At 44.5% G+C, this 12,150-nt stretch overlaps 1 protein-coding gene across 2 annotated transcripts in view; it reads left to right on the top strand.

The window, feature by feature from the left end:
• Positions 1-9,033, top strand: part of LDAH (lipid droplet associated hydrolase) — a 130,837-nt gene extending 121,804 nt beyond the window's left edge. Inside the window, exon 6 of one of the 2 annotated variants that reach the window (XM_054194792.1) lies at positions 5,735-9,033. In XM_054194792.1, coding sequence (XP_054050767.1) covers positions 5,735-5,926 — 192 coding nt within the window. In that variant the 3' untranslated portion in view covers positions 5,927-9,033. The remainder of the gene's footprint in view (positions 1-5,734) is intronic. The other variant, XM_054194790.1, reaches the window with a different exon arrangement.
• Positions 9,034-12,150: the final 3,117 nt, after the last annotated feature.

Here is a 12,150-nt window from a genome sequence, read left to right as displayed (position 1 = left end):
AACTCCCTCAGCCTGTCCTCATAGCAGAGGTGGTCCAGCCTTCTGATCATTTTTGTGGCCCTCCTCTGGACCCATTCCAACAGGTCCATGTCTTTCCTGTGCTGAGGGCTCCAGAGCTGGACGCAGGACTCCAGAGTGGAGTGGACGCTGGTCTCTCCAGAGTGGAGCAGAGCGGGAGAATCACCTGCCTCACCCTGCTGGCCACGCTGCTTTTGATGCAGCCCAGGATGTGGTTGGTTTTCTGAGCTGCGAGCACACATTGCTGGCTCATGTACAGCTTTTCATGCACCAAGTCCCAAGTCCTTCTCAGCAGGGCTGCTCTCAATCCCTTCATCCCCCAGCCTGTATTGATAATGGGGGGTTGCCCCGACCCAGGTGCAGGACCCTGCACTCAGCCTTGTTGAATCTCATGAGGTTCCATGGGCCCACTTCTTGAGCCCATCCAGGTTCCTCTGGATGGCATCCTGTCCCTCAGGTGTGTCAACCACACCACTCAGCTTGGTGTCAGCTGCAAACTTGCTGAGGGTTCACTCAATCACACTGCCCATGGGATGAAGATATTAATCAGTACTGGTCCCAGTACAAACCCCGGAGGGACACCACTTGTCACCGATCTCCATCTGGACATTGAGCCGTTGACCACTACTCTCTGGATGCAACCATCCAACCAATTCCTCATCCACCAAACAGTCAACCCATCAAATTTGTATCTCTCTAATTTAGAGAGAAGGATGTTGCAGGGGACCGTGTCAAAGGCCTTACAGAAGTCCATCTGTAAGGCCTCCATATCTCCATCCATAGATTTTCCCTGCTCCTCCCTGCATCCATAGCTCTTCCCCGGTCCACTAGTGTAGTCACTCCATCATAGAAGGCCACTAGGTTGAGTCAGGCAAGAATTGCCCTTGCTGAAGCCATGCTGGCAGTCTTGAATCACCTCCCTGTCCTCCATGTGAATCATTTAGGTTGGAGAAGACCCTTAAGATCATCACAATCCAACCGTTAGCCTAATACTAACAGATATTTGTGTGCGGACACCTGAATCGTGCTTTACGCGTTTAATTCTAGGAGTCTACAGGTGCAGTAGGCATTAGGGGTGCAGATGACCCCATCAGAGTCACTAGAAATCTATTGAAGAAGTCAAGGTGGAATTTGTCCCTTAAACATGGACATCTGGTTTCATTTTGGGCACTGTGGAATATTTCCATCTGGCCTCCAGCTGTTTCGCCAGAAAGCTGTAGGTCACCTGTAAAATCGGTCATACCTGCCACTTTCATGCAGATGCCTCAGATATCTAAAGCATCACAAATGGCAGTAGGCACTTAGACAATTGAGTTCTTAGTGGAGCCTGAAGTGCAGCTTCACCCACCCTGCAGTAGACACATGTTGTTTCAGCTGAATAGCTTTCTAAGCACCGATGGCTTTATTGAGTATATCTTTCCTTACAGTGTCGTGGAATTTGGATGCCTGGTACACCTGTAAACACCACAGTACAGTTACCTGCATTTAGATCTTTTTATGCTGAACTGAACCCAACCCTGACACTAGGAACAACTGATAGTTTGAGAGATATTTGAGGAGTAGGGCTGGGAAGAGAGGTTCTAGATTCATAAAAAGTGGAAAATTTCTGGGGGAAAAAGCATCTAGGGTTGGAATTGAGATTCAGAATGGGATGGAGAAACCGGAAGACTAAAATTTCGACTTGTCGTGCAAGAATAAGGGATGGACTTGGCAGGGACTAGAATAAGAAGCGGAAATAGTGGAAGTTGGAAATTACTAGGTAAGGAGAATAGATTTGAAGCAATGAGCCCAAGTGGGGTAGAGCAGTCCTGAGACCAGAAAGGGACAAGACAGAGGAAGTCGTATTTGGAAAGACTGGACAAATGACTGGACAGCAAAGGCAGTAGCTGGTAAATATTCATCCCTTTTCTGTTTGGAATGGAACCTAAATTTCTAGAATCTTACCATTCTTCTTCTCAGAAGGTGTATTTGGCTATATTTGCCTTAAAAACAGGAGCAGCACAATAGAAGAGAATTTGTAGAGATAAATAGTTAAGTGGTGAGGACCTGATGTTCCCAGTGTAGGCATCTCAGAGGGTTGTTACTTCAGGCAACAGCTGCCTCGTCCCATGGACTCAATGTCTATTGGTGACTGGAGCTCACTAAGTGTCATCCTGAAGAGCATCTTTGCTTCAGTTTCAGTTGAAAGGGGTTCGTGCACTACTCCACAGTGAGAACCAAAGCATGCTAAATCTGGACAAACGTGACATTTACTTCAAAAACACAGAATAGATCCAAACTAAATCACCAGTTTCTGTGCCGAACACCCCCAGCGTGACACCCAGCAGGAAACCGTCCCATGTTCCTCCGGCCAGAAGCTGACAGTGCTGCTTCTTTCAATTACACCAGTACCTTAAGGGACAGAGACCTAAAGCAGCAGATCCAGAGGTGCTAACACTGTTGTAGCTGCCACGTGTGAAATACCTGGGTTTTCCTTTACCTCCTTGAGGTCTAGCAGGCTCTGCTGAAACCAGTTGATGTTGCATTACCAAGCATTTCAAAGTTAAGTAGCACAGATCTTAATTCAGATACCTTTTATTTATGCATTAAGAGGTGGTCTATCATTAAATCATTGCTTTTCCTTTTTTTTCTGATTCATTAACCAAAAAAGCTGTGTTACGAAGGAGACGGCAGGATGCAGAGCTCCTACCTCATTTGTGACAGACGCAGTAAAATGCCTGTTGAAAGAAACAGGGAACTATACGAAGTAAAACTGGATAGCTCATGGTAAAGGCACCTAAACTTCACATCCGAGAATGGGCCATTGGTGAAGTCATTAATGTTTTTCATAGGTGGTCACAGTTTGTCCTCGATTTTCTAAGTATCTCATTTAACAGGCAATAGGACAAGAGGAAATGGCCTCAGGTTGTGCCAGGGGAGGTTTAGGTTGGACATTAGGAAAAGTTTCTTCACTGAAAGGGTTATCAAGCCTTGGAAGCGGCTTCCCGGGGAAGCGGTGGAATCGCCATCCCTGGAGGTATTTAGAAGATGTGTAGATGTAGTGCCGAGGGACAGGGTTTAGTGGTAACTTGGCAGTGTTAAGTTAATGGTTGGAGTTGATGATCTTAAAGGTCTCTTCCAACCAAAATGTTTCTATGATTCCATGATTTAAGGCCTTGAAATCTTTTTACAGACAGACTGACAGTGTTTCAGAGCACCCGCAAATGAAGTCCAGGAGTGCTGTCCTTTGAGCATAGTCAATACTGTGTAACGCTGCACACACTGGAAAACCAGCTCTAGGTGTTTCAGACTACACTAAACACACTCAAATTAATGTATGTAGTTTGACATTAATTTCTGTGCTCCCCATCTGCAAAATGGATATAAAAATGGCCACTAAGGTGTTGCAAAACTAAGTTAATAGATGTGGTACATGCCAGAGGAGTGCACGTAAGAAAATAAATTCCGTCTGTAAACGATGAAATACGTAGTAAATAAATCCTCAGACCACACACAGAATTTAAAAACGAAAAGTACTATCAAATAGCAGCTCATCAGCTGAACGTCATCCTGTCAGTGGGCTGAATGAGTCAAGGATCCTTTGGATCATGCAATGAAAGATTGAACTGTAACGCAAATATACCAGGGGCAGACTAAGAATGCACATAAATCTTTTGTTTAGGCATTTCCAAATCTGTGAGTTCTCAAGTTTACAACCCTACCTGGAGAACAGCCCATTTCTGCAGTTCATGCAGACTAAGCCAAGTATTTTATCCACCTTTGGAAGTGTAAAGGACTTTTCATCTTTTTCTAAATGATCCTGTGATGAGACTCTGTGCCCAGCCTATCAAAATATCTAATGATTTCAAGGACTACTCCATTAAACTGGAGTTGCTCCGTTTCTTTTTTTTCTCAGTTTCATAATCTTTATTTCTGTATCTGTTGGTAACGGAGCCCAGGGTTAAACATAATTCGGTCAGATGTTTGGCTTTCAAAAAGCCTGAATGCAGCTGGCCATTTTACGTTGGCTTTTTTGAAGATTTTTTGTTAGCGTGACATCCTGTGATTTATGAATCGAAGGCAAGATCAAAAGAAATTTCCTGCTAAAGCCAATGACATACCTTGTTTCCAGCAATTAGTGAGTGACAAAAGATGTTTGTTAACATGGAATGGTTTATGTTCTATGTTCTACGTATCCATAGAAGTACAACTTCGGGTGTCTGTGCAACTGAGATACTGTATTTTGGATACAGCCAATAGTCAGTAACATCCAAGATTTGGGTACGCTTCAACAAGAGAAAAGCGAGTTAGACAAAAACTTGTAACATTTTGTGAAATGCAGTCTGGGCTCTTAGCCCACCTCTGCCCCAGTGGGTGCATTTATTTATATTCCACATGGCTACAAAAATGATGGAATTGAAGATTTTTGTGATGAAAGGAAGACTTCTTGTCCCCTAATTTATGTTAGCATTGCTCAATTATTCACTGAAGTACAGAAATTAAATATGAAACAAATGAGAGTAATGGAATTGGGCCAAGCTGTGCGTGTGATACGTTGAGCAATGAACATCCTTCTGGTACCTGCATTCAAACATTTTAGTATAGAATACTCATCATTAATCTTGTTCCTGTATAGTTTTAAATCCGTAGGTTTTTACTCTCTCTCGAACAACCACTCTCCCTTAAATTACTTTTTGGAAACTGAAAAACATTGCTATAGCATGCGAAGTTGAGATGAAAATGGGAGAACATGATGACTTCAGAAAGAGTGGCACTTGGTGTTTCTAACAGAGAAAAGACATTTCGTGGAATATGGCGTTAGCCTGGAATTTGTGACTTTTGTGTTTAGGTGAGCCCTGTAGCACCTGCTGCATGTATGTCATTGAGCAAGGTTATTAGGGCAAGATCAAAACAAAATGGACTTTGGTAGAACTTTAGTTCCACATCACAACCCAAAATAAAACACTCGTCGCTCTCTGGGAGGTGCCTGTGTTCTACATGGGCAGCACTTCATAAAGGTAAAGTTCTCCAAGCAAAAAAGTTTTGCTTCTGAGAATGACTGTAATTGCCATTATTCGGACATTATCCTGAGTGAATCACCTCCGTTTTACATCTAACACCTGGGTTAAGAAAATAGGTGCTCCTCCACTTAAGGCCCCAACTGGTCAGGTGCTTTGAGGTCACACCTAACAGATGCCAGTGAGACTGAGCTACTCAAAAATGCAGAAGAGCCTCCTACTTTCTCTTAGTTTATATCCAGAAGAAAGCCACAATGGGTAGCCCCTTCAGCTGGGACATAGCATTGCGTTTACTGGTAATTTTGCTATTTGACCAAATAGCGAGAAAGCTAACATAGAAACCAGCTAATAGCTAGGGGAAACACAGCAGCTTGCCTGGATAGGGGTGGACTCCATGGACAACTAGGTGTTTTGATCCATAAAAACAAATTTCTTAAGACAGCTAGACGTCGATCAGCAGGTATCGGTTTTCAGAGTTAAGCCCATATTGTTCTCCACAATTTTACAGATGAGGAAACTGAGTCGCTGAACATTTAACTGACTTCATCATAATTGCAGGCTTGGAAACAACCAAGAACTACCAATATGCTGTTCCTCACAGTGTATGTTGGGTAATGAAGCATCACTTATTTCCAAATCATTCAGTGCTCTTTTTTCGGATACTGGTTGCCTCATCGGTAACTTCTCACATTAATGATTTGATATGCTTTGATTTCTAGCTGATTTTTTACTACGGGACGGGAGACAGCTGGTGTCCGCAGCACTACTACGATGAGATCAAAATGGATTTTCCAGACGGGGACATTCGGCTTTGTGAGAAAGGGCTCCGCCACGCCTTTGTGCTAGATGCCAGCAAGGAGATGGCTGCCATGATCACAGACTGGTTACAGGATGATCTGACCAAATTATAAATGCGGATTCAGTGATTAACAAGAAAACGATGTAATTATTTTGTGAACGTGTAATTTTTTGTGAGAGAGTCTGTCCTATTTTTTTCTGTTTATTATAGATTATGGCTTGTTTTCTATTGAGATGTTTTAGAGAAAGTTAAAGAGAGACTGGCTGGTCCAAGTTATAGTTTTATTGATTGAATGGTGATGTACCTTCATCCTGTGTCGTCAGGACTCTGCAGGAGTTGACAGAGGGTGGAATATTTATTGTCTGATACTAGATTCACTGGCTACAAGCGTACCTGAGTTACTACCACCCCACTTACCTGCTGGAGAAGTGTCAGGGATGGGTTTGGGGCAGCCCAGCTGGCCTACTTTAGAAAGAAATACCAGGATAAAAATCCCGCTGTGGATGGATGCCGGCAACGGATCCTGATATGCTGCAAAAGGCCTGACCCTCTCCACGCGTCTCATCCGTCCATGTAACCCTGGTGCATGAAGCCAGAACAGCTCAAGGCCCCAGGACAGCCCTAATGTTGTCTCCTCCAGGTCAGATGGGGTTGGTGGTCAATCAGAGGTCAGGCTGAGTTCAGGATGAGTACAAGGGAGACGCATGGATGAGGTGTGCAGTTTCTCCAAGTCTCAGAATTAGGGCGCTGCCGGGACTCCACAGGGTATTAAAAATACCAGTAATAAGGTAACTGTGGCGGCTCAGGGAGGGAATACACATGGAGCTCTTGTCTGGAATATGGCCAAGTGTTCCATTTTTCGATTGACTGTAGAGAAGGTAAAGAGTGCTGATCAAAAGTGCCACTGTTAAAAGGTTAAAATGGATTGCAGAATCTAGATATAACTACTTATAGGTGGCCTAGATCGTGTAATGAAGTCCATGGGAACAGTGCTTGCTCAGCAACCTTACAGAATTGAACCACTTTTGATGCCTAAATTTCAGTTCTTTGCTCGAAGGACTGAAGAATGAAATTTTCTGCCAAGCCACAAATTAGATAAGTTCACTGTGAGGAAATGGCTATTACTCTGCCATGTTTGCAGCCGTGAAATGGCATGAAATGTTATTATTGAGAACCAGATCCTTCCTATAGCGCATGGCTGACAACTACACCCGTCCTCACCTTCGTTCATTCCTCTCCTTTACAGATAGCAAAAAAAAAAGCCTAGGAAAAAACATCCTACTGCTTGTGATAACAGAAGTTCCAAGCGATAGCTAGAAATGAAAATAATGTAAGTAAGGGGAGCAGAGCCAAATGTAACCAGGAAGAGCTTTCTAGCCATGAACCTGGGAAGCAGTCTCGCTGTGGAGTTTGTAGAGACATTTATAAATAAATAAAACACTACAGAATATAGTCAGGGGAAGTCCTGCCCTTGCAAACAGATGAATTTAGATGCTGCATTGGGTACCTAACTCGCATGATTTATTAACAGCTTTAATGTGGTACTAGTGAGAACGGTACTGGAGAATGTTCTCTGTGATGCAGAAAGACCGATTAATTCCTTACTCTTCTTACACGATGATATTCACGCCTTCCACTTTTCTCTAAACCCTCCTGGAATCTTTCACTGATTTTAGAGCAATTTGTACTAGAATTCAGTTTCTGGATATTTTGGACTAGTTTTCAAACCTGCAGACAGACAGTGGATTTAAGTGACCTTCTTTGTACCAGCAACTGGTTCAGCTTTTGAGACTAGCCAGTGGCTTTTCAGATGACACTGCCGCGGAATGAAACAGACACCGATGCTTGAGGCAGAACTGTTGAGACCGCGCTTGCAGCAGCACGGGGCGGAACCAGATGCGTTCGAAGTGAAGGGACTGTCCCCCCGTGCCACCGATTCTGTTTACTGGGGAGTCAGGGGACTTTCCTTCTTTCTACAGGGCCGTATTCAGTCATGATCAAAACAATTCTCGTGCTCATTTTAGAAATCTCTTGGTGTGTGTGTCCGCGTGTGTTTCAGCAGCCCCCAGGCGTTGGCGTGGATTCCTCTTGGAGGGCCTTAGGGCAGATGCTAAATGCGTGTGTTGGCCTCGGTGCTCCCTGGGGCAGAGTGAAGGGGGGAGTGTTCACATACATATATATATATATGTACACGTATACATATACATATGCACACGTTTGTATGTTAGCAGCATAAAAAATACAATTCATGTGGTTGTTTGGGTTTACACGTCGTTGTGGTTGAACAAACCCTTTGTTCTTCACGGTGTACGGAATCGGGTCATTGAGACAGGACTCAGTTTGTAAAAGTTCCGCTGTTGCAGTGGATCTCCTGAGGACAGGAAAAATCTTGCGTTAACCAAAGATGACAAGCAACTATTAACGCCTGGAAACTGAAGCACCTATGAGAAGCAGTTGTTTACAGTGCATTATTCGTATACTTTGTATGAGGAATTAATTTAGCAATACTTGTACTTGACTTGTGTATGCCTTTTATAAAATGTTAATCCGTTATAATAAATCCTACTGACTGCATTAAGACCTAAACCGTGATTAGATCTGGTCAGTGATGACCGTACCTACTGCAGGATAATGCCTTACGATTTTCTTAAACGAATTTTCTCTAAGATTATCAGAAGCGTATTGATTCAATTGCTACCTTCCTCCCAGATGCTGTTACCGTAAGGCTGAAAGATCTGAAAATTTGCTACTCTATTCATTGCAAAAAAGCACGGGTCTAGTTTTCACGGCTGTATTTCCCAAGGGGAGCAGATCTCACACAATGAGAATCCAGCTCCTCCGAAGCCCGTAGTGTTCACCATGACCCCAGGCAAAGAGTGTCAAAAGTGCTTATGGTCCAAGCGTGCCAACTTCCCCTGAGAACACCGCGTGGTCTTGCCTGTTTTAGACTTATTTTAGAATTCTTGGGAAACCTATCGCCAGTTAACTGACTGTGTGCAGTGGCACCTCGGCTCTGTCGTTCACATTTGTGCTTAATCCTCACCACGCGCGTTATCCTGCTCGTTTCAATGACTTTGACTCATGTTCAAGTGTTTTGCTAGATCGATACCTTTTATGAGAAAGTACACAATTCCAATAACAAAAATAAAGACATTTATGGTAAAATGGAACCGGATTCTTTATTTTGATAACTTGTTTAGTCTTGGTTCACCTTCTCCATTACTTCGCGCGTACAAAATTTACAAAAATCCTTGGCAGACCCCAAATTTCACATGCGATGCAGACATCGGCAAAGCGCAGAGAAAATCAGTGGGTGGTAGGCACCTGCCTCCCTTAAGCATTTTTATCCAGAGCCGCTCCAAAATAATCGATGTTTGTTTCCCCTTGCTCCCTCCCGCTCCATGTTTGCTGCGGTGAGCGTGCGGATCAGGGAGGTTTGTCCCTTCGGGAAGCTCCATGAGTGCTTGCCCGGTGTTCATGGTGAAGAATTTGGAGTTGGACTCCAAGCTAAACAGCGGTTTCTGGACTCAGAGGAGACAGATTGCATACATGAGCCACGACAGATAATCTCTTCTCTGCAGCTGAGGTCATTTATGTATTTATTTTACAGAAAATTGGTTTATACATGCGTCCACTCCCTGTCCCTTTCTTTGGTCTAGCTAATTGCCAGCAAAGACTTTAAACAAGATGTTCAATGATATCATTAATAAAGTTGCTCAAACTATTACTGGGTTTGGATAAACTCAGTAGACCCAAGGGACTTGTTTTACTGTGTGTCACAGGTCACACTCGGGCTCCCAACTACAATGAGTTCCTGAGGCTCTTCGCTTGCAGGAAAACGTTCTCTTTCCTGGCACGTTTACAAAACAAGAACCCAGAGAGCGTTTGGGAGCGACCAGGAACTACTAAAGCAGGGTGTATTTCTGGAACAGCTGGTGGGGTTTGGGTACCGGCAGCAGATGGAGCAGCTGCCAGAAGCGAGCGTTGCGGGGGGCGGCCTCATGCCGGGCTTACGAAACGGGCTGACCCCCTTTCAGGGAAGTACTTGCGCTGTGGAAAGTGGTTTGCGGCAGCTAATAAAAATGCAGAATCTCGTTTAAAACATCAGAGTCGCTCTGGATCTGACTGCAGCGTTTGCCGGGCAGACGCTCGAAGGAGATTTTTTTTTTTTTGCCAGCTGATTTGAAGCGTTTCACAATGAAAGAGGCAGCGGGGGGTGACCCCCACTCTCCCAGTTTACGGACATCTTTGACAAACTCACCTTAAAGCCCCCAAGCTCTAAAATACGCCGTGCTGCATCTATTAATAGAAATTGTTGTGTATGAAGATGAGGTGGCTTGGAATTGGGAAAAACAGGCTTTCCCAGTGTTTTTCCCTAATGGACACCCTTAGAATTTGGTAAGGATCCAGCTGTTCCCATCTAACTTGTTAGAAACAGGAATACCATTTACAGAATATAAATGTTTTGAAGTGCTACCACCACCCGCTCTCATCAGGCAGGGGGTACTGCAACTCATTAGTGTTTATCAGGAAGGAACCTATATTTTCACCCACAAAAAAAAAAAAAAAACCTTAGGATTTTAAGCATTGAGAGTGAAATGGAGTGTTTAAGTCCAATTACAGCCCCAGTACAGCCCCAGTAAAGTCAATGGTACTGTACACAGCTCAGGGAGACCCAAGTGATGGATTGACTGAGACTAGGACAACGGAGGTGACAGGACATGAACAAAGAGCTTCCGTACCAAAGTACTGCCCGCAAGACAGGAGTTTCCTTTTATCCTCATATCCCTACCAGTTTGCACCAAAAGAGGCCAGTCCAACACAGCAGGATTCCTTGGCAATTAGCACTTTGTGACTACAAGTGTTCATAGTAATCAAAGCATGCCCGCCTAGGAGCAGTTACTGAAAACAAGATGAAATTTTCATACTAGAATACGTTGGGATGGCAGTTTTGCCCCACAGCAAACACATGTCCCGGTGATGTCCCCAAGGACCTTCTGAATCGGCCTGCATTACAGAAGACTACGTGGGATGGCACACGAGAGGCTTCAGGTAAGTCTCAAGCTGGTGCTACAGCCTGGTCCAAAACCTACTGAAGTTGATGTCTATGTTAAAACAAACTTCGCTGGACTTTGGATCAGGTGCTAAGAGGAAAACTGTCCCTCCAACCAAAACAGACCTGGCTCACCAAACTTGCCCCCAAGTCATAAAGCAGTGCTCCCAAAATTAATGTCTAAATTACTTGTCTGATCTAACTTAGGTATCTAAATGTAGGGGTACCAGATCTCCCTCTGGAGGTCCTGGCGGGCACCAACTAAATTTTACCACAGGGATTTAGGCATTTGCTTTAGCGTTAAGTCACTAGGGCCCCAGTCAGACTGTGTCCTGTTTTAGCGATGCTCTGCGTTTTCTACTGCTGTATCAGTGTGTGACCTTGGGCATCTCACCTGTCTTTGCTGTGCCTCTGATTTCTCCCAAATATAAGCTGACCATGACAATACTTGGTTTTCTGAGTGTATATGAGGATTAACTAGTTTTTGCGGTAAATCACATGAGTAGTCTGAAGTTCATAATGTTCATACTATGGACTAAAAACCTGTCTCCACTGAACGCAAACCTACTACTCCCGCTGATCTCAGTGAAGACGTGACAGGAACCATTTGCTCTCACCTTTTAATGTCTTGTTGAAAATAACTTGTTAATACTTCCCTGTAAAACTGCACATAAAGTGGACGGGGGGCACGGTGGCAAATGCCATCCTGCACTCCTCCATGGGCCTACCAGGAGAACTTGTGCCAAAAGACCCTCTTCAGCCAACGTGGCTGTAAATGGGCATGTGAGGATGCAGGAGACTGCCCAAAGGGTGGCTTGTGCCTGGTACGTCAGTCCATGTGCCACTGGGAACAGAAATCACCATAGAATCATAGAATCACAGAACCATAGGGTTGGAAGGGACCTCTGGAGATCATCTAGTCCAACCCCCCTGCCAGAGCAGGGTCACCCAGAGCAGGTCGCACAGGAACGCGTCCAGGCGGGTTTGGAATGTCTCCAGAGACGGAGACTCCACCACCTCTCTGGGCAGCCTGTGCCAGGGCTCTGCCACCCTCGAAGGAAAGAAGTTCCTCCTCATGTTTAGGTGGAACTTCCTATGCTCAATTTGTGCCTGTTACCTCTTGTCCTGTCACTGGGCACCACTGAAAAGAGCCTGGCCCCATCCTCCTGACACCCATCCTTTAAGTATTTATAAGTGCTTCGCTCCAGCTGAGCCATGTGTTTGTGTGGCTGTGCTCAAGGTGAAGGGACAGCCTAGAAAATACCAGCGTTGTAAGAATTAAT

Source organism: Rissa tridactyla, chromosome 3, assembly GCF_028500815.1.
Source record: "Rissa tridactyla isolate bRisTri1 chromosome 3, bRisTri1.patW.cur.20221130, whole genome shotgun sequence".
In the NCBI taxonomy this organism is placed as follows: Eukaryota; Metazoa; Chordata; class Aves; order Charadriiformes; family Laridae; genus Rissa; species Rissa tridactyla.
The sequence above is the reverse complement of the archived record's forward strand: the minus strand, read 5'-3'. Positions and strand labels throughout refer to the sequence as shown.